This window comes from Rhamphochromis longiceps, linkage group LG1 (genome assembly GCF_057381845.1).
Source record: "Rhamphochromis longiceps isolate RC_006_pf linkage group LG1, R_longiceps_female_GT1.1, whole genome shotgun sequence".
NCBI classification, from domain to species: domain Eukaryota; kingdom Metazoa; phylum Chordata; class Actinopteri; order Cichliformes; family Cichlidae; genus Rhamphochromis; species Rhamphochromis longiceps.
This window is the reverse complement of record NC_140557.1, coordinates 27,892,362-27,914,834: the sequence shown is the minus strand read 5'-3', so window position 1 is coordinate 27,914,834 and position 22,473 is coordinate 27,892,362. Positions and strand designations below refer to the sequence as shown.

The window sequence follows — 22,473 nt, the reverse complement described above, 5'->3', positions numbered from 1 at the left end:
GGTTTGTATGCCATCATTTTCCTATTATCCCTTCATAATAATAATAATAATAATAATAATATTAATAATAATAATAATAACGATGCTGAAAATATAGCAGTTTCCTTCTTTAGAACCCCCCCCCCCAAAAAAAGAGCATCATACCGTTTTTTTATGTGTTTATTAATTATTATTATTATTATTATTATTATTATTATTATTATTATTATTATTATTATTTATTCCTTTTCTGTAGCAGCTTGTTTCTTTTCTACACTGAAATCTCCTGCATCGTTTGCACAGGTGAAAAACTCAAACTTAGTCCTGAAAAGATTCTGATGACCTGCACACTGCTGTGGACTCGTTTTCTTTCACAATTAAGGCAATGCACTGTGGTAAATGTAGTCATTTTGCGGTACTGTACTTACTATTTATGTCAAACTAGGCTACCATGACTGTAAATTGACCAATGTTTTGCTGTGTGGATCTGAAGTTTATTTGTCCAATAAATAAAAGATTTCTTTACTCAAAATTTCAGATTTTTGTACAGATAGTTTGGTTTTGTTTGGTTGTTTTTTAGAATAAAATTATCGCCCTTAAAGGTAGGAGACGGGGGACGGGACTTTTAAAGCGCTTGGTCTTTAAATAAAGTCTTCAATACACAGTGAAGCCGCTGATGAGAATCTAGAAAGGTACAATTCCTGTTTTCCCATCATTCAGTGAAGTGGTTAGTGTTAAAACGCACTTTTACGAAGGGTCCATGAACTCATCAATCTTGTAAAGCCGTTAAATTAAAAAAAAGTATTTCTTCTTCTGACTCATAATTATGTGATATGAAGTACACGAAGCCTTCCAGAAAACATCAATAGCATGTTTTTTTGTGTTTTGAATTCAATATTTGCTCTGTGTTCTTGCCTCCGTCCCACATTGTGCGGTTTACAGGGAAACTGTGACCTCGTCTCGGGGCCGGTGGCGACTGCTTATATATCACTGCATCCTGACTTCTGTGACATGTACTAGCCTATGTTGGACGGGGTGTGTGTGTCGGGGGGAGGCGGGGGGGGAGGGTACAAAGAGGAAGAGGGTGTGTGTGTGTGTACAACTCTGTGTGTGTGGTTTCAGGAGGTGGGGGTGAAGAATGCTTGGTATGTGCGGACGACGACAACATGAAAGGCGGCGAGGGTTGAGCCCAAACTGATTGTGCTTCCCAAAATCAAACCCAAACCCGCTTTGTGTCTGAATTTCGACCGAGCCTCAGACACCACACGTCCGTTTATCGCAATAAGCAAGCGTCCGCTGCGAGTTTTTAGGTGGCGGCAACGCAGTTTATTTGATGTCAAACACCCTGCAGAGGCGGAGATGGTTTAGTCTGTAGTAGGTGGGACTGCCGAGCGGTCTGCAGCAGGACGTCGTAGATCAATGAACCGGACCGGAGGGCTGGTCCATCGCCTGGTGTGCATCTGACTGTATAGATGTAACAGTGTACCTATGCGGGACCGAGGGTTCTTTTTTAAAGTGTCCAGCAGCCGTTCATGATGCGGATGTTATAAAGCGACTGGGTATTTGATAGGCTCCCGAACCCCGCTCGGATTTCGTCTCTATAGTGGCTCTCATCGGTGCGATTTTTTTCCCTTTTTTCTGGGGGGGAGGAAGTAAAATCCATCTATAACCTCCAGGATGATCTTTGCAAACACGGGCAACCCGCCGAAGACAGCCAATCGTAAGCAGGTAGGCCAAAGACACACACATACACACATTGGGTTTAACCCCTTTCTTCCTACTTTTTTTTTTTTAAATCACACTTTGAGGGGAGAAAATGGGGTGAATAATAGCACATGACATTGGAAAGCCATTTCAGGATTTACATGCGTTCACGCCACATTCTGGTAATAATTAAACCCCGTTTGGAAAACAGATCATCTGCTCTCAGCACTTGTCAAAAGGGGAAACCTAATAAGATGAAGATATTAAATAAAATAAAGATAAAATCCGAGCCGATCTGTAGCTGTACAACCGATACTTTAATTATTACGTCCGTATAACCTTGCTGGCCAACTCTGGTCAATGTGCATGACGGTTGTAGTCCATTTTATAGGTTAATGCATTCTGGTTGGATCCAGAGAGGGAGAGAGAGAGAGCTGGGATGAATGTCAGTGTGCTGGCTGAACTATGCAGCCTGCCTGCCTGCATTCTTCTTTTTGACCTCTCAGGTGAAGAGAAAAGGCTGGTCTGAATGAAGGCCGTGCCCCTGTGCTTTTCCATCTGAAGATGGAAGATGGAAGGAGAGAGGCGGCGGGTGTTTAACCTCTGCCGCTGACGGAAATGTGAACCCTGCTTCAGATAAGGTGGAGCGAGGGTTCAATTTTCTTGTAATATATATTCATCGGAAGGTACTGCACGTTACTTTGAGGACGGGGATGTGAATCCGATCTCCTATGAATCCCTTCAGGGGAAGAATGAGTCTTCAGTGTAGGTGTTTAATCAGCTATAAGAGGGCCCTGCGAGTAAAATATACCATAGCTGCCCTCTAATGGAGAAGCTTTGATGGGCTTTTTTTTTTTTTTTAGCTTTAAGTTAAGCTTTGTAATTGCACACCAACAAAAGTGTAAGGCCTCTACTTGAACACATAAGAGACCTAACAGATGTTCCTGTGGCAGGAATCAGGTCTTCACGTGTGAAAGAATAATACCTGCTATGAACATTTAGCCATAGTTGGCCTTGTTTGGCCCATGTGCACAGTTTTGGCTCCTAAAATGTGGATTGTATTTCGGTTATGGACAGATGGTGTTATTTTGCCACGCTTTGTCTTTGATCTGAACTGGAGAGGGTTGCGGTGGCTGGTGGGGGGATTTTAATGAATGAGTAAAGGGAAGGAAATGCTTTGCAGGGCAGTGGTGTGGTTTGGTGTGCAAGTAAGAAAAAAAATGGAAGTGTCTGTCTGATGTCAGACCCAAAGGCCCACCTATAAGAATGCAAAAGAATGCACAGGAAATTTGTCTTTTTACAGCTAAGGGGTTAAAGGGCAAACCTTTTGCTCAGTTTAAGAAAAGGTAGAGAATTCAAGGAGTTCCTCTGTGACCCTAAGTCAGATAAGCGAGTTAAGAACACGCATGGATCGATGGAAATATGGAAATGTACAAAATTATTATAAGAACATATTCAAGATGTAGGAAAGCTGCTTTTAGGCTCCTGTCCCTTTAAATAATTTAATTTGTTTGACTGCTTAATTTTAGGTACCTCTATGCACAACTGGGTAGTTAATTAGTAACATTTGTTAATATTTGTTGAGTTTTCTGTGATCGGCATCACTGCAAACTCACCAAATGTTTAGCATGCCTTATTCTTTAAAATGAATGTGAGTGGCATACAAGCAAATAACCTAAAAGCAGCTCAAAGTTGGCCAATTCTTGAGTCCTTCTTCTGCTACCACCGGACCTGTTGTGGTCTCAGGTGTGTCTCGCTGTAGAAAACCAACTGAAATGCAGCTCTTTAGCGAGCAGTGCTTATTGATGTTAGACGAGTACTGCATGGACTAGTGCAGACAGCGTTTTCCCTGTGTGTTTGTCACACTGATGAAATGTTCTTGTGATCACGCTTGACCTGAGTTTAAATTAGATTATCCAGCTCCCGTACATTTCCTAACAGTGCGTTTCCTGTGTGCAGTCCTACCCCATGACTCCGTCCAGTCCCAGCAGCAACAGCAGCAGCAGCACAGGCCTGGAGCAGCTCAGCAAAACTAACCTTTACATCCGTGGCCTGCCTCCTGCCACGACAGACCTGGACCTGATCAAACTCTGTCACCAGTGAGTTCGTGCTCATATACGCGTATGGCTGTGCAAACGAATGTTTTGTCACTTATTGTACTTTGCAAATGAAAGGGGTTGAATAGTAGCTCTAAAAAAGGACAGCAATTTTTAAAAAATACATTTTAATTGAAAGAATATATGACAAATTCAGGCTCAGATAATGGCCCAGAAAAGGCAAAATATAAGTAGTTTGCGCTAAAATAACTCACAAAATTGAAAATTATTTCTTAATTTTTTTATGTAAGGGATTTGTTATGGTACACGAGCAGCACTTCAGTGGTTCACCAGGTTGATAAGCCCCACACACTGGGAATCACTGATCCACAGGTTACTGAAGTCCTGCTATTGACCCATGAGTGTTTTCGCCATGATCGTCCTGCTGTTTAAATTTGCAGCATTAATTTGATCTTTTGTTCAGTGTAATCAGAAACTAGCAATTGTGACCATAAATGTATCAGGAACATGTAAACCGAGGTCCCAGTCCAGGGGTTTCTATCCAGCCCAAATTTATTTTGGAACCACAAGAGTCGCCCCCTGCTGGCTGTTAAAGACAATCCAAAGTAATTCCACCTTAGATTCACTTTTCAGCTAGCTCCATTGTTCAAGAGCTGTCCTCTTTATTGGACATCAAAAGGGAAAAAAATTATATTCCCCAACCATTTCGTAAGTAGTTGCTTTCTTGTACTACAAGAAAAACCCTTTAGCAATTGCTTTGGTCACTAGCAGTAGCTTGTCTGCAAACACTCTTATTACCTACTAGCCAAGTAGTAAACCCTGAAAAAGTGCTGCACAAACTGGAAAAGAATAATGTTCGTCTAGCTAAGACATTTTAAAAGGCGCATTTTTCACAGTTCTACTGCCATTTTTAGAATAGTTGGCCAGTGTTAGTAGACAAGCTAGCTGGGTTCATGCAGACTACAGGCGACTGCAGCATTCTGCTAGCAACCAAAAACCATCACAACAAAGGTTTTGCCTATCGGTCAGGGAATCCATTTTTCCCAAGAAATGGATGGTTGTCAGATGGTCGCAGACTGGTCTTTAGGCCTGTGTATCTGGGGTTTTATTCACTTAACTTTAAATTGTCAGCATGATTGTCACGCGTCCAAAAATGGCAGATAAGTTGGTATCTCATGGCTGCAAAATCTCAATACTTTCTATGGTCAGGGTCAGCTTGTCTTAGGACAGAGGACAGAAAATAGAAAGCTACCATCTGTACCAGCACAGCATGAAATTGTTACATTTAAGGTTTTTAAATCTAATTAGTAAGAATTTAAGAGTGGACATGAGACATATTTTGTTCTTTTGGGCAGAATATATATTTATTTTCAATTCATCACATTGTAGTAAGCTAAGCAGATTAACAGATAGCGTTAGCCATCAAACACCACCTGTGTTGTGTGGACTCCTGCTTTGATATTACGGCTTTTACAATCTTCAGTTTTTGAAGCCAGAGGTGACCATATTTGGACAGGATGATTGGATTCTTGCTACTCAGTGCTTGGTGACAGGAATATTTCATTCACCATATATTCAGCACACTTCTTAAAACGTTGGATAGTAATTAGTTTAAGTAAAGCCTAGCAGTCTGCCTGTTATTGCATAATTTTAAGTGTGAATGCAATATAAAGAGGTGAGTTATGATTTCTTGTTATTATTTTGTGTATAACTGGTTTCCTACACAATAAGAAGAGACCTTTCCTGAATATGCTAAATAAATAGCATAAGTGGTTTAATAGTTACTGGAATTAAAGTAAAATATTACACTCTTAAAAATAAAAGCCTGTTTGCTGTTTGATGCCAAAAAATCAATGCAGACATGCAAAAACCATGCTGGTTTAACCGTAGTGTCCACATAAAAGGTGCCAACCACCATAAAGAAACATATAGAAAAGTCACAGCTCATCTTTGGTATGCAAAGCAGATTGCAAAACTCTCATTCAACTGGTGAGAATGCCTTGTACGTGCTGATAGTACAGATGCCAGTCTAAGTGGTTAATGTGGTGGGTTGCCATAATTAGTGCTGTTTTGTCCAATCTTTTTCCTTCTGATTCACAAGCAAATGGAAAAGGACGTCCACTCATGTAACCCGCAGCAGCAACAGCAGCTGTTTGTGTCATGTTTGCTTGTGTTTTGTTCGTGTTCCCAGTGGTGTTTGGCAGCACAAAGCAGAAATGAAAGTGCTTTTCATAGCAACAAGGTCTGAATGGTGATGTAAGCTAGGCATTCAGTGTGTATGGTGTGCGGGTAGAGAAGCTCACAGTTTGTGTCAGAGTTCAACTTGAGTGGAAAGTCAGAGATAAAGCAAAGCCTGAAACATGTAAACTGAAACCAGTTACACATTGTGTGGTTTAATCGTCCTGTGAACTGTTCTTTTCTTTAACCTCACTGTCAAGTTGAATGAAGGCTCTCCATGTAGAGATTTCTCTGGAAACAAATCCAGAGAAATCTGGATCTGGAAATCTTAAATAATACACAATGAGAACAGTCTCAGCTGTTGATTCATCGTTGTCTTTAACGGTAGTCTACATCTTTTGTGCACACAGGTATGGAAAGATTCAGTCTGCAAAGGCAATCCTGGACAAGACAACCAACAAGTGTAAAGGTCAGTGAGATCAATAAGTTCTAGCTGCCAAAATATACTAGCAGTTCAACTTTAAATTAAGTACAGAGAGCCACCTAACACGTGACCTGAAAGCCAACTGTGAATACGCCCAGTTTATAATTTTGTCACACAACGTGTGCTGTTGGTTTGCTTCACAGGTGAAAGTGTAGATTGATTGGTAAAATCTTCATTGCATTTTAACACTATGAAGACAGAAGTGTGATAAGTATCACAGAGGTTTCACCAAGTCTCCGCAAATAGATTTAACAGATTTTTACACTTTATGGAAATAAATGGAAAACAGTGCATAATGGCTGGCTGTATAATAAGAAAGCAGATGGTAAGATTCGATGCACTGTTTAAAAAAATACGGAAAAACTTTCTTCATTTTAAAATGCAGAACATACTGTACTGCATTTTTACAGATCTTTTTCACACTGTTGGAATGTTCTAGAAAATGGTGAAAAGGCATGCATAGAATGTGGGTGAGACATAGATACCGGTTTAAAGGAATAGTACAGCATTTTGATTTCAATACTACAGAAAGGTGGCTGAAAACCAAAGGTTTTGCCCAGATAAACAGGATACAATGCATTAATTATATCCTGCTCATTCTGAAGAGGTCCTGGTAGACGGTTATCTTTTTATCTTTCAACAAAGCCAAGTATAGTTTTTAGTGTTTATTCTTAGCCGAGCTTACCCGCTCAAGGATCTTAGTGTTATCGAGCTTCTGGTCTAACTCTGGGGAAGGAAATGAATAAGCAGACTTCCCAAAGCAATTCCTTTAAAAGATTTCCCACACATCTCAATTACAAGATTTCTTTTATGAGTCTTTCACGTATAAAATATGTTGTTATATTTACGAGAATAAGCAATTTTTATATATATATATATCTCAGTAAGTGATGTTATCACTTACTGACTGCTGATGTAAATACTATTCCGCAAACTCCAGGTTACGGCTTTGTGGACTTTGACAGCCCAGCGGCTGCTTTAAAAGCAGTCCATGCTCTGAAAACCAGCGGCATACAGGCCCAGATGGCCAAGGTGAGTTTGGTACATGCACATGTGCATGTCTGTGCATATTTGTTATGCTTGCGAACATCTCTTTGGGGTTGTGCTTTTTTTCTTCCTTTGTTTTTTAATGCGTGCACGCTTGTGTCCACTGTGTGTTGGGGAATGACATTAGACCGGTCACATGACCTCAGCTGACAAGCTGTTCTTCCCGTGACCCCATTTACTTTCACTGTAGAAACCAGATGTCACATCTCTCTCTGCCAAATATCTGTCAGTGCAACACATTACCCACTCTCCTTTATACACTATACAGAATTTTACCAGGAACTTTACTGCTATTGGGTATTTGCAGTTGCTATTTATACATAGTGATATCTGCAGCAGTGCTCTGTTATAGCAGCACTTTAAGCGTTGAGGCATTCTCGAGCCTCTGTGGCCAATTGAAAGTAAAGCACACAAGGATATTTTTGCATAATATCTGTGATTTCTCTCATAGTGGGCTAATGTCTTCCAGTCCTTTCCCTTTCACATGCATGCTGCGTGTGATTGAATTCACGGGTTAGAATTCACTGGTGTGCGGTGGCTCACTGGAGACCTGCATGTAGCTGCTTTGTTTGGAGCAAACATGGCTGAACGCAGTTTGTGTGTTGCAGTAGCTAGGCTACGCCGCTCTCCTGCTGTTTCTAGGGAAGACTGTGGAGGCGCTGAGCTGCTGCACAGTGCGGATGAAGTGTGTAACACTGTGTGTGTGTGTGTCTGTGTGTGCAGGAGAGCTTGTTTAACCAAATGTTCCTCTAGCCATTAACCACACTTTAGCTGATCTGCGCCCAGGCAAGTTTCATGCAGAGAATTTATTTTTTTTGTGTCATGCATTCATTTGTCAGTAGAGAAATGGCACAACACAGCCTTTGTGAGTGTTGATTTCATTTTATCGTGACATGATGCTAAAGCATTCAGTGCATTTCTTCTTTTCTGTCTCCTTCAACACGAGCAGCAGCAGGAACAGGACCCCACAAATCTGTACATTTCCAACTTGCCTCTGTCTGTGGATGAGAAAGAGCTGGAGAACATGCTGCAGCCCTTTGGTCAGGTCGTCTCCACGCGGATCCTACGAGACTACAGCGGCAACAGCCGAGGTGTGGGCTTTGCCAGGTCTGTCACAAGAGACTCACAGAAAGAACATTCTTTTCTTTTTTTTTCCTGTTTGATCGGTATTAAAGGAGGTGCAACATAAACCTTCAGCAAACCTATGATGATAAATTGTGTTATGAAGTAGCAGTGGCACTGTGCAGCTCCTGTCCTAGCACAGCAATCTGTAACCTGCCTTCCTTTATTAGACATAGAATTAACAGTGCATTAGTTACTGTTACCGTTTGCTTTTGAAATTGTGTAATACAATAGCTCACTTGAGGTACCATTGTATTGCAATGTAGAGCAAGCAAGCCTGTGTTCTGCCCTCAGACTTATTAAATAGAGTCAGTTTTGGCTCATTGTCTGTGTAAGACATGCTTTTGCATAACACTGCTGTCAGTAACAGCAAACACGAAGCATACAGGCTGTGTTTGTGTTGTCTGTGTTCCTCCAGAATCTGGCGTTACAGTGCAAAACCCAAAGCAGTCATCGATAACTGGACATATAACCCTATACTGCCTCCTGTTTCACTTCACATATCTATGCCGGTTGTTGGCTATAAACCCTACAGAATGTAAATGGTCACAAAAATGAGAATCCGAGTTATTCCAGTCATGCCAGCATCACTGCGTTAAAGAAGATTGCACTTTAGATGATCTCTGTGTCACTTGATGATGGGTCTTTGTTGTTGTTTCATCCTCTCCTCCATCAGGATGGACACAACAGAGCAGTGCAATGCAGTCATCTCCCACTTCAATGGGAAGTTTATCAAGACGGCTTCTGGAGCTCTGGGTAGGGAAGAGTTTCCCCTTTCTGGATACTTTCCCACAGATGAAAACCGCAGAGGCGGTGATTAATAATTGTTGAGTGATTGTTAACATGTCAGGGTTTTTGTTTTTGTTTTTTTTCCACATCCCTCCTCCCCAGCACCCTCTCAGCCCTTGCTGTGTAAGTTTGCTGACAGTCAAAGGAAGAAACATGCTCATGGCGGATTTGTTCCCAACGGACAGACAGCGGATCTCAGATTAGTACGTAATGTCATCTATCTTGCATGTATGCCACCTCGTTTTTATTACTGAGAATCAATCTTCTTCTAACAAGTCTATCAAGAATATTGTATGGGTCTGTTGAGCCATACCGTTGAAATGAAAAGGTAATTTCACCAATTATGGTTTCATGGTGTTTTACTGTTACGCTAAAGTAGTAAGAACTAATAATTCAGTTATGTAATTCTACCTTTTTGATGGTTTTGTCATTTAGGGGGCAATGACTCTCACTTATGACCCCTCCTCAGCAGCTATACAGAACGGGTAAGTTGCACTCTGGTTATAACAGTTCATGCCCTCATTTTACACTTTACTAGCCTCATAATTCCCAAGCTTTGTTGTAAAATACTGTCTTGTTTCCTAGGTACTATGCTTCTCCTTATCCAGTCACCAACAGGATAATGACTGTGCAGCCCACAATGGCTCCCTACATGTCTCCAGTCTCTGCTTACCAGGTACTGCACAATATCCCTTTAATGGGCCAAGAAAACCCTTTCTAAGAGCTGAACCGCTTTCTCGATACTTGTCCGCTCCTCTGTATTCCACATTTGAGGTTACAGTGTGTGGGCTGGTGGATCCTTTTGCTTGTATATGCAACTTACACTGGCAGCCTAGTCACTGTGTACCCCACCTCTTGCTCAATGCTTGCCGGGATAGGCTCCACCCCTCCAACCCCCACATCCTAAATCAGTTAAGATAGATGGATGAATGTAATTTTCCTGGGCTGCCTCAGACGTTGGAAGCTCCATGTGGTTTTGCATTTTTTTTAATGTGTGAACAGAGCTCGTGTTATCTGACAGTAAGCTTAGGAGTTCGCTGGAACAAACTCATCATTTGAGCAGGCACAGTCATCATCTCTGAGTCAAGGTTTCTCTGAATTCTCACGTCTTCCTTCCTGTTGCCAAAGAGTTTTAATGAATGACATTCTGTGTGGAAAATACCTCAAACCACTGAAAAGGTCTGTCACTTGCACAGGAGGGATAAATTAAAGTTTTGATTTGAGTTTTTTTTTTTTCACCAGCCGTCTGCCAGATGGTCGCAGATAAATTCACTTCAGAGTTTTAAGAGCTGTGTAGTAGATACTCGGATCACGTGAGGAGTTAATCACGAACTCCAATAGATTCTTAACCTGTTTCCAAGAAAGCAATGCCTTTACATTTGCAACACTATGATCTTCTACTGCCAGAGCTTTCCTGTATATTGCCCATACCAAATTTAAATGATAACTGTTTAACATCTAACAGGCTTACATTTACAGTTAAACGAGGAAGGCAGCTGATTACAACAACAAATCAGCTTAAGCTTATAAAAAACTGTAAAAAAGGGTTTTCGGGAAAAGACCAGTTGAGCAGAAGTAGGGTGGACCTCACCCAGGCTGTTAGTAAGGCATATGAACTCCTTAATGGAGATGATTAGGCTCAGTACTGAAGGCAGAACTGGAGTTATGAAGCCACTGGTGTGCTTAGTGCCACGCAAGAGAAGCAACCAGGCTTTTACTTAAAAAGATGATGGCTTTGGATATTACTGGGGCTCTTATGTCTGAGCAGGAGTGTGCTGTCTTTATGATGATAGATGGCGTTTATGCTGATTCGCCTGTGGCTTGTGATTCAGACTGTTAGAATCATTCAATTTCTATCCTAGTATGCATCCTAGTTTCTTTGTCATATATATTAATTCTTAAATGGCCAAAGGTTCAAATGATCCATTACTTTTGAACTGTAAATTGTGCAGAGCTACTCTTATACAGTCCACAAATAAAACTACTGAGGTGGAGATGAGATAAATTGTTTTGCATTTGTAAATGGGCGACACGTTTTGCTGCTTTCATCCTCTTTCTTTGCATCTGTCTCTCATTCTGCCTCTCTCGTCATTAGGTGCAGAGTCATTCTTGGGTGGCACATCAACCATACATCATGCAACACCCGGTAAGGCAGCTGCAGCCACAGCTTTATAAACTGCGTCGTGTTCTGTGCACAGGAAATGGGTGTGTGGTGCCACTGCAGCTAAACTTCTGAGCTCATAGCCGCTCACAGTGTCACTTTATTCCCCCTGTTCTGCTGATGCAGACAAGTCCAGCTACAAAACTTCCCCAAACACATGAGAAGGCCAGAGGCTGAGACAAGTTCTGGGAAATAGCCGCTGCATGCTTTAAGTGTGTGTTGGACTGCGTATGAAAGAGAAATGGAACAACTAAAGAGGCTTCCAGCCACTGCCCTCCCCCCCCTTCTCCCGCTTTCTGGATCCAGCAGGAAATGCCTGAAGCAGAGACAGTCTTGTGACTCTTTGACTCTTCCAACAGATGGTTTCCAGTGGAACAAGTGTCTCTGCTGATCTGCCCCCTCCCCCATTTTTTTTTTTTTTTTGTTAGGAAATGGTCCGTTCCCTGAGGGCATCATGTTTAAAGCAATACTCCATCTGAAAACTGGCTAGAGCTGGCAACACCACACCTTCTGCATAATTTACTAGCATAGAAGACAATGTTCTGAATGTGCAGCGTTTTCTTTCGACCTGAAACTACTACACCGTCACAGTTAGTGTTACGGATGTGTTTCGAAAGCCTGTCCTTTTCCCCAGCTCGCTGGCCTGTGCTGACCCGTATATATGTCAGAGAGTAACACTTGTTATTTTTGTACCAATCACTGCCTTTCCTGTGTGGTGTTGCTGTTTTTATCTAAATGACTTGACTCATGTGACGTGTGCCACAAAACTGAGCCACTTTGTGTTTTCAGGCCTCTGTGATGTCGCCCTCTGTGGATCCCTCCATGTCACTGCACCCAACAGCCATGATGACTCAGCAGATGGGCCAGCTGTCATTGGGAAACACTGGAGCGGTGAGTGGAATTCTGGGATATCTTCCATCTCTCATGCACACACACACACAGCACTAATCAAATGAAATCTGTGCTACCATTAAACAGCACACTAGAGGCAATTATGATTATGATTGCAACACTGTGCACAGATATCTGTGAATTGGCAAGATGAAATCTTTATTTTTGGTTATTACCAGCTGTAGTATAGCTGGCAATTGCACCTTGTGAGTGTGTGTGGTGTGTGTGTGTCATTATTGCAAATAAGGTCATGTTAATTTTTTTTAAAAGGGCCTTTGGCACACTTTTATTATTGAGCCTGAGCCAGAAGACACTTTTTTTTTTTTTTTTTTTTTTGCACTTTAAGGAAGTTAAATTCATTCATACGTGACAGATGTTTTTGGTTCTTATAACTGCATCTGCATGTCCCCAGATGCAGTTATAAGAACATAACACGAGCTTCTAACTGCTACAGTTACAGGAGGTTTTTTGTCAACCAAACTTTGACATTCTCCTGTGGATCAACGTTGTCATCCTGAAAATGCTGTGCACATAAAGTTGAGTTGCCTAACTGTCTTTCATGCATCTCCATAGGTAATATACTATTAAATTATTTCCATTTTTTTCTTATCTTTCAGTATATTCCAGCAAACCCAGGTGTCCAGGGAGCTTACATGCCTCAGTATCCCGCCATGCAGGCAGCACCGGTAGGTTTATTCTATCTTTATCATATTCAACTTTTCATTTAAAATGTTCAGCTTCTGCCTTAACGGTGTCGTACGTCTTAAAACAATAAACCGCTTAAACAAAATTGCAACAGCCAGTCCAGTGGTCTGTCCTTCAAAAGGGCCTGGATTGTTTTTGAGGTGCTTGTCCTCTAAAGCTATCAATTATCTCAATGCACACACAGCGAGGATGGTTATTATCAGATTCTAAATGAGAGATGCTGATGTTTTGCTTTTCAGGAAAATGGCACGCCGCAGCAAGTGGATTCCTCCAACAACTCGTCCCCTTACAGTCAACTCAGCAAGTAGATGCAGGTATGCTTTGGTTTCCCAACGTAAATCTCAACAACATGAGTGTTTACTTCAGCAGCTTCACTGACACGTAACAGTCAAGTGGACATCCTAACAAAGCCCCGGGACGAATTTCTGTAATGATACAAAACTTTTGAGGAGAAACCTTTGTGCGAATGCAAAGTACTGTAAATGTTTATATATGCTACTCTGTTACAGTTGTCTCTTTTATTAAGTTAAGAGTTGGGCCTCACTCGGCTGCCTGAGTGCACACATAAAACCTGAGCAAAGGCATGTTGAGTCAAGCCCTACTGACTTATTTGCCACAAGATCAAAAACATACTGAAAATGTAGATTACAGACTCGTGGGAATGTATACGTCTGAGTTCAAATCGTTAATTTAGTCGGTTGTGATTGTTATGTCTGCTATGCTCCATTTAACCTTTGACTGTTGTGTTTGTGCGACCCTATGGTTTAGCTAGCAATGGGCCACCCTGAACGACGAGACTTCTGTAGTGATTAATTGCACCCGGATGTTCAGGATTGTTGTTCAAATCTCAAGTGTGTTTATAGATATACACCGGCCACTTCATTAGTTATACCTTGCCTGTACCAGGTTGGACCCCCTTGTGTCTTCAGAGCAGCCTTGAGTCTTTGCGGCACAGATTCAACAGGTTGCTGGAAACATCCCTCTGAGTTTTTGGTTCCATATTAACATGATAGCATCACAGCCAGTTTCTTCACTTTTGTCATATTCACATGGAAATAAGTTGACTGCGGATTGCATTTGAGTACAGTCAATTTATTTATGTTATTGGCCAATTACCGTATTTTTCGGACCATAAGGCGCACTGTTGATGAACGGGTCTGTTTTCATTAATAAGGCACACTGGATTATAAAGCGCATTAAGCGAAACAAAATCAGATAAGTCAAACTTTACTCAAATCATTCTTCTTGCTTCCTCCACTTCCGTACCACTGATTCATTAATGTTGAATTCACTCACAGCTGCTCTATTCTCATGTTGTTGCAGTATATTAATGACTAACCTCTTATTGTGGATGGATTATCTCAGTTGTTCTCCTGACTGAAGTTTGGTCCATTTACAGCAACCTGCAATGCGATTGCATTTGTCCCTAACCATCGGGAACCCTCACGTTAACTTTTATAGAGTGGAAAAAGTTAGCATTCATCCTCCAGCTTCACTGTGCTAATGTTATGCTAACATAGCTGTGTTGCTATCGATCACGTAGCACATCATTGTATACCAGCTAGCCCAACTTCAGTAACCCTGCAAAAGTCACTGCTGTGTAGTTTTCTGTCTTCATTTATGTTGGAAGTGATAGCAGAGCTGTACGTTTTAATTCTTTCAGCAATCTCTCAGTCAGAACATGCTATATCATGTTTAGGTAGAAACTAGCGAGCTAACTTCCTGCTAATTTCTAACTCCATTAAATTTAATAAATTCTGGTTTTATGGATGCCTGGATGTTAAACTTAATTGTTACACCCGGTAAAGCAGAAACGCTGATCATGTTATTAAAGATGATAGAATTTAGAGGGTTTTTAACTCGAAGAGAACGGAGTTTTGGACCCAGATTACTCCGCAAGGCTCCTGACTACGGGAGCCGTAATGCTCTGACAATCCGGTGCAGCTTCGTAGCTTACCAAGGTCGTACTAAAACATTTTTTGACAGATTTTTGAGCACCGTGTACCACATAAAATTGGTTCGAGGTCAGTAAGCACAACCAGAATTCATACATAAGGCGCACCGGATTATAAGGTGCACTGTCGATTTTTGCGAAAATTAAAGGATTTTAAGTGTGCCTTATAGTGCGGAAAATACGGTAGATATTTGCGTTAAGGAGCAGCTGACCTGTAGCAGTTGAGTGTATTTTTGTGGCCCCTGTTTAGTAAAAAAATCAAGTTTTATATCCCTGTTTCTGCTTTCTTTGTCTTTCAGGCCACATTCCTGTTTTGTGAGCCAGTTGGCAGGTGGGAAGTTGCTGATGACATCACAGGAATAACAGTCTCTGTCTGCTGATTGGACCAGAAACATGAACTTTTTTTTTTTTTTTTTGCACAGCCCCAACATTTGTAGTTGAAAATGAGGACAGTGTAAACAGACTCAAGCAGCCAGCGAGTCAAAGTGGGGGAAAAGGAGAAAAAAAAAAAAGAAAGAAAAACCAAGATTTATTTTGATAAAAAAAAAAAATACAAAATGCTGTTCTTGTTTTCCTCTTTTTCAAGGATTCTCAAACACTTGCCAGATGACCCCCGTACCTCCCTCCATCCCCACCTGTGCCCATTCACCCTCACCTTCCCCATTCAAGTACGATGTGGTAATAAATGCATGAGATGGAGATATCACTCCCTCCCTCCTTATCCCATCAAGGTTTCTATGATTTGATAGTTCCTTTATTTGTGGTATATGGACAAAACCCTTGCAGACCTCGTTTGCACAGAATTTTGAAGTTTTAAAATAACTTCACTTTGGTTTTCGACTTTGCCACAGCTCAGAAAACTGCACTCGACAGTTGATACGAGTGACCATTTCATTAGGAATTTACTATTGGAAAAGGTGCCTTCCTTACGTGATATCGAACATTCTCCAACCTTGTTTCATCAAAACTTGATCAGGTGTCACATTTCTTATCGGACTGAGCAAAACGGTGTGTGTGGAATCACGAGGCTTTCCATTGAGCGTTGCGCTATCTAGTCGTCTGGTAGCAATAAAGAAAACGAGAGTCCCGCGGCAATACTGAGAAATGAGAACGGTGACAAACTCAGAGCAAGGGAAATCCTTATATTCTTCTTTCCTTTTTTACAAAAATAAATAAATAAATAAACAAAACGACAACAAATTCATGACATGATTTGAAATGAGAGCTGTACTTTTATGAAATTGCATGTATCTCACCCAGGCGGCATCGTTTTTGGGAGGGTTTTTGTTTCTCTTGTGGTCACTTTGACCCGTAATCTACCTCATGGTTCTGCTAGCGTCCGCTGGGGTGGTGGGGTTTGCAGGTAAAGCCCCTTTTCACCAGGGTGGACAAAAGGGGAACAGAAGCCACGCTCAGGAGCTGGCTAAACAGGACTTCTAACATTTTTCTCCCACATGCAGCATTACACTTTCTGATCTTCAAAAAGGCAACATTGTGCTTTATTTTTTATTTTCCATCCATATTTGTCATTGCTTCTGTTCCGGGTTTTCTTTTTCTAGACATTACGAGTGCTTTTCAGGTGCGATGCTCCCCCTTTTCGAAAGCAAGACAAATGCCGGCTTCTCTGTAAAGTAGATGGCTTAGTGTGTGCTTGAAACATATGAAATGCAGGCAACAGGAATTTGCTGCATTCTTCTGCCTCTGACTTCTATTTTCCCTCTTCAAAATTAATATTACGATTTTGGTTACTCTCCATTTAACAATGTAGATCTCAAACTATTTGGGTGAGTGGGGAAAACCCCCAAATCTTGCCTTGCCTTGTGCAAAACAAAATATATGCAACAATCATGGATGGAATACTTAAAAAATAAAATAAAAACTGCGGTATTTCATTAATATTAGATGGATGGTGAAATCACACGGCTGATGTGTTTCTTAAGAATGCGATGTGTAAATTATATACGTTCAGGGCCAAAAGTGAACAGTTTTATTGTGTTCTTAGCTTTTCTTCTTGACATTTACGATGTATTACCTCTACACCACTCTGAGACAAGAGAAATGGTAAAAGATGTATGGTCACCGTCCATCTGCCCACAATCAATAGTAAGCATTAAATGCTCAATGTAGAAAAATACAGCCAGGCCTTACCTGAGTGTACTTTCCCTTACTGAATATTTGTTGCTGGAAAAAAAAAATGGAAAAATGGAAAAAAAAGAGAGAAAAAACATCATTGCTTTCACCTACCACCTTCTGCTGATACTCAAGTTTCCCCTTGCTCTTTCCTTGGAACAAAACCAGTGCTGAATAAAATGCTCTTTTCTTTTTCAGACGTGACTCCGATCTCTTTAATTTAATTGACTGACAGACTATATGCATTAGTTCATGTCTCTGTACTGTACTGTACTTTGGGGCTAGCTAACTGGACTTTTTAGGTATGTTACACTCACAAGGATTCCTTAATTGCCACATTTGAGTTACTGACGAGCACTGTGCTTGATAAGTAAATAGATTATCATAATAAATATAAATTGGTACAATATAATGCCTTGGGACCAGAATCAGCCTGGGAAAAACTTGGATGGCTTTGGGGAAAAAAAAGTTGGAGGGCATAAATTCTGGAGTTTTATCTGTATTTTTATAGGTTTTATAGCTTTTCTTGCTGATAAATAGCTTCCCCGCAGCCATCATACCACACAGCTAAATGTAGTTAAGTAATAGATAAAGAATTAAATGACAGAAAAGTACTTGTTCTTCATTTTATACTATAGAAATTTAGCTTAAAGAAAAAAAGGAAATACTTTATCAATCAGCAAAAACTTTTCCGTTTTATAAAAGTGAGCTACCAGAACCATTTCCTCTAGTTTTACACATTTATCATGTAGAAAAACTGAGACGTGCTGTTGAGATTGCACTTCTTACTACATAAAGATATCTCAGAGATTAAATGTGTAGTTAAATGTCTTTAACTACGTTGTATGTGGCTCTTGATGTAAAATGAGTTTGACATCCCTGGTGTAAACTGGACTCAAACCCTTGAGTGGAGGCCGTACCAATTATCTGCCAGCAGAGGGTGCTGAGAGCCAAAGCTGCCCAGCATATTTGAATCCAGAGATCATTTCTGAAGGACTGTAAATCTGCTCTTATCTATGCAACTTATACTGGATCAAATTAGCAACAAGTGCGACATGTGTGCTCGCACCCCAGCCCTTTCCTGCACTATTTTGGGCACACAGGCTTTGTAGTCTCACTCATGTGCCGGATCTCCCTTCTTAAGCTCTGACATAGCACAGCTGATCCCAGGGACATAAAGGCACCATGCGCGCATCTCTTACTAGTTGAAGGGATCAAAAGCACTCGGGGTGCAAGATTAGCCATCATCCCCACACCTCTCCGACCCCCACACCAGGAATATATATACATATATACATACATACATGTAGTTCATGCACACTCTCATGTCAATCAAATGCTTATTGTAAGGGAATCAGACCTTTGAACGTCACATACAAGACAAATCCCTCTCTCTCGTTCTCCACAGCTGAGAGGACACATGGCACTGATCCCTTGGGAAAGACCAAGGTCAGAGTTGGGGCATAGACACAGAGAGGACTCCTACAGTACTTGTTTTCATGCATTTAGTGAAATACGCATGTATCCAAAAAGTGAGATGCAATCAGGCTGAATAAGCCTGGTAAAGACTCCAATCCAGACCACTAGAGAGTGTTGGAAAATGTGTAGGAGATCATATATTTGTTATATCTTTTTGAGTTTTATATTTTCTCTTGCTGATAAAGACCTTCCCCATTGCCATTCAAAAAAAAAGTAATTAGTAATAGATAAATAGTAACAATAAAAACACAGGTGGCATTTTCTGTCAATTAGTCTGGCTAGTGAGCCACCAGAACTTTATATATACCGGTAATTAATTCTATATAATTGTATACATTTATTTATTTGTGGTGACAAATTCCTTTATTTAATACATTTACTTAACTGTTAAAACTGCACTACTTTTTCTCAAATGGGATGAAATGTGTAGTTAAACATCTTTACACTGAGAAAAATGAGTTTCACTGGTACAGCCCAGATAAGATCAACAGATCTTATCAGTTTTAAAGTCGCATCAAAAACAAAAAGAAATCCATTCCAGGACCAAGAAGCTAGCAGAAGCTAGCTAACGGCGACTATTTGAGGGTAGAACAAAAATTATTATTATTATCTTTTAGTTATTAACAATAAAATTCTGATATATATACATAATTGTTAAGTTTATACGAGGTGCGGGCTCTGGATTATCATGTTGACTTCATCGTTAGTTTCAGTTACTGATAAAAGCATTAAGAAAAACTTGCTCGACCATGACCAAGTAAAACAGTAAAATGATGCTTCAGGCATCAGTAAAACAATATATAGAACAGACACAAGCAACATTTTTCTTCATCATAAGTTATTTTAATAGGGAAACTATATTAATATGTTGTTGTTGTTGTTCAGTCTGAATACTTTCAAAAAAAATTTTATGATGGATTGTTCTGCTGCTTTGCCTAAACATCAGCTGAGCTCAATTCTTAAAATAGTTTATATTTAAAATATACTTCCACATCTGAGCCAAACTTTATTTTGTTTATGAATAGTTAAAATATTAATATTATAAAGAACTAATAATAGTCAGAGGAGTAATCATTGTCTTAAATAAATAACGCCTTTATTGTTTCACAGCTGAAACCAAACCTAAAGTAGAAAATTTGGACTTATGATGAATTGCGGTTTTCCAAATGTAGTCAACAACATTTTTCAGAAGTGTCACAAACGTCAAATGCTATTATAAACAAAGCATTGAAGGGAACATTTGTTATCATTTCTCATTCCTAGTTCCTGTTATGCAAGTCATGTTTATACATTTCCCCATGCTGAGTCACAATACTTAGCCATTAAAAGTATAGCCAGAAGCACCTTCTGACAGGTTTGCATATATACATATATGTATACATATACATATGTATGTTTTTACTACTTTCTACATTGTAGATACTTACTGAAGACATCACATACTGTATATGAAGCAAGATTATGGAATTATATAGCAAACAAAAAACTTTCATATTTTATATTCCCTTTGTTTTGTTGACAATGATGCAAACCTTTGGCCTTCATAATGGGGTTGGGACCATCAGTTGTGTTGTGCAGAAGTCAGGTTGGTACACAGCTGACAGCCCTATTTGACAACTGTTAGAATTCATATTATGGCAAGAACCAATCAGCAAAGTAAAGACAAACGACAGTCCATCAATACTTTGTAGAACTGAAAGTCAATTAGTCTGGAAAATTGCTACAACTTTAAATGTGTCCCCAAATGCAGTTGCAAAAACCATCAAGCCCAATGACGAAACTGGTTCATATGAGGACCGCCCCAGGAAAGTAAGACCAAAAGTCCCCTCTGCTGCCAAAGATAAAATCATCTGAGTCCCCAACCTCCAAAATCTCAAGTTAACAGCACCTCAGATTAGAGCCCAGATAAATGCCACACAGAGTTCCAGTAGCAGAGACATTTCTAGATCAACTGTTCAGAGGAGACTGTGCGAATCAGGCAGTTATGGTCAAATAGCTGCTAAGAAACCATTACTAAGGGAAAGCAGCAAGCAGAAGAGATTTGTTTGGGCCAAGAAACACAAGGAATGGACATTAAACCAGTGGAAAACTGTACTTTGGTCTAAAGATCTTTCGTTCTATCTGCCGTGTCTTTGTGTGACGCAGAAAAGGTGAACGGATGGTCTCTATGTGCATGGTTCACAGTCCACAGTCACCTGACTTAAACCCAGTCAAGATGGTTTTGAATGAGATGGACCGCAGAATGAAATGCAAAACAGCCAACAAGTGCTCAGCATCTCTGGAAACTCCTTCAAGACTGTTGGAAAATCATTTCAGGTGACTACCTCATGGAGCTCATCGAGAGAATGCCAAGAGTGTGCAAAGCACTAATCAAAGCAAAGGGTTTCTATTTTGAAACTCTAACATATAAAACATGTTTTGAGTTATTTCACACTTTGTTTGCTACATAATTCCATATGTGCTGATTCATAGTTTGGATGCCTTGAGTGAGAATCTACAATGTAAATAGTCATGAAAGCAAAGAAAAACCATTAAATGAGAAGGTGTGTCCAAACTTTTGACTGGTAGTTTATATATATGTATGTATTCTCTTCTTTTTCATTCAAATCAAACAATGGTCCAGCAAAAAAATAACATGTACAATTCTGTGAAACACTATGTGCTCCTTCCTGATTTCTTGTTCTGTTGCATATTTGTCACCCTACATACATTTTGTATATCATCAAACAAAAATAATAATATCAGACAAAAATAACCAGAGTAAAATCTAAATACAGTTTTTAAATAGTGATTTCATTTATTACGGGGGGAAAGCTGGAACTCCAAAGCTTTCCTTCTGTGAGTTGTGGATTGAATGGGTATTCAACCTAAGGACATTCACACTGATGTACCATCCAGTTAAATATCAAAAGAATAATCTCCACTTTATGTTTCAGTTTTTTCCACAGTGAATCAGACTACTGTCAAGAGAAAGAAACACTGTTGATGTACATGTCAGCACAGCTCCTCGGCTTGACCACCTCACATCAGTTTTGTTTGGCAGACAATGGGTATTGTTTTGTCAGTAAGCAGACTTCAAGACCAACAGCGATTCAGACTTCTGGAATGGATCATAATTAGGAACAACCACTCCTGTGACCTGATCCCTTCTTAATCTCGACGCAAACCGCAGCTTATCCTATGCTCAGACGTTTTTATATTTTTTGTATTTATATTTGCTGAACCCCCTGATGAGGTTGACTTTTTAGCCTCTTTTTAGCCTCACATTACATGGCATTCTGTGAAATTTAGTAATATGGTGATGATTAGCATTCAGCTCAAGTGCATTTGTTTGTAGACTCTTTAGATCAGAAATGAGGCTCAAAGAAAAGAATCCTTTGTTGTTGTCTTAACAGTAATAACTTACAGTTATTATTTTTCTCACTAACATATCCATGTACACCTGCATTCCTACCATACCACTGCAAGAAGGAGGCTGTATTACGCTCTGACACTCCTTCTCTTAGACACTCGCGTCCTCCTCCTCCTCACTGCAGGAAGTAATTGTAGCAAAACACACACACACAAGCACACACGCAGAATCCTGACTAATCACAAGGTCTTTGAGTCAGAAGTGTTGTGATCCAGTTCATAAAGGGTTTAGCCTCTAGAGTGCAACACTAGCACATCAGTCAGATCGACTCTTAATAAAGAAGCTGGATCTGGAGGTCTCACAGCCAGCAGTTGTTACCGTCACTCATTGTCGTTACGGCCTCCCCCTACACATACACACAGATACACTCACACACACACA

The 22,473-nt window shown here is 40.2% G+C and overlaps 1 protein-coding gene across 1 annotated transcript; it reads left to right on the top strand.

The window, feature by feature from the left end:
* Positions 1-1,146: 1,146 nt before the first annotated feature.
* rbms1a (RNA binding motif, single stranded interacting protein 1a) lies at positions 1,147-17,398 on the top strand. The gene is made up of 14 exons (XM_085404194.1): positions 1,147-1,707; positions 3,643-3,782; positions 6,329-6,387; positions 7,343-7,434; positions 8,399-8,556; positions 9,248-9,327; positions 9,463-9,563; positions 9,796-9,845; positions 9,946-10,036; positions 11,456-11,506; positions 12,311-12,412; positions 13,030-13,098; positions 13,357-13,431; positions 15,371-17,398. Exons 1-13 carry the CDS (start codon positions 1,657-1,659, stop codon positions 13,423-13,425), a joined length of 1,113 nt encoding a protein of 370 aa, XP_085260320.1. The 5' UTR covers positions 1,147-1,656; the 3' UTR covers positions 13,426-13,431; positions 15,371-17,398.
* Positions 17,399-22,473: the final 5,075 nt, after the last annotated feature.

Excerpts from the sequence above, each read along its gene's own strand:
- rbms1a (XM_085404194.1), top strand. The coding sequence starts at position 1,657 with ATGATCTTTGCAAACACGGGCAACCCGCCGAAGACAGCCAATCGTAAG. Across the intron at positions 6,388-7,342 it reads GACAACCAACAAGTGTAAAG|GTTACGGCTTTGTGGACTTT; the intron begins GTCAGTGAGATC and ends CGCAAACTCCAG. Across the intron at positions 10,037-11,455 it reads CTCCAGTCTCTGCTTACCAG|GTGCAGAGTCATTCTTGGGT; the intron begins GTACTGCACAAT and ends TCTCGTCATTAG.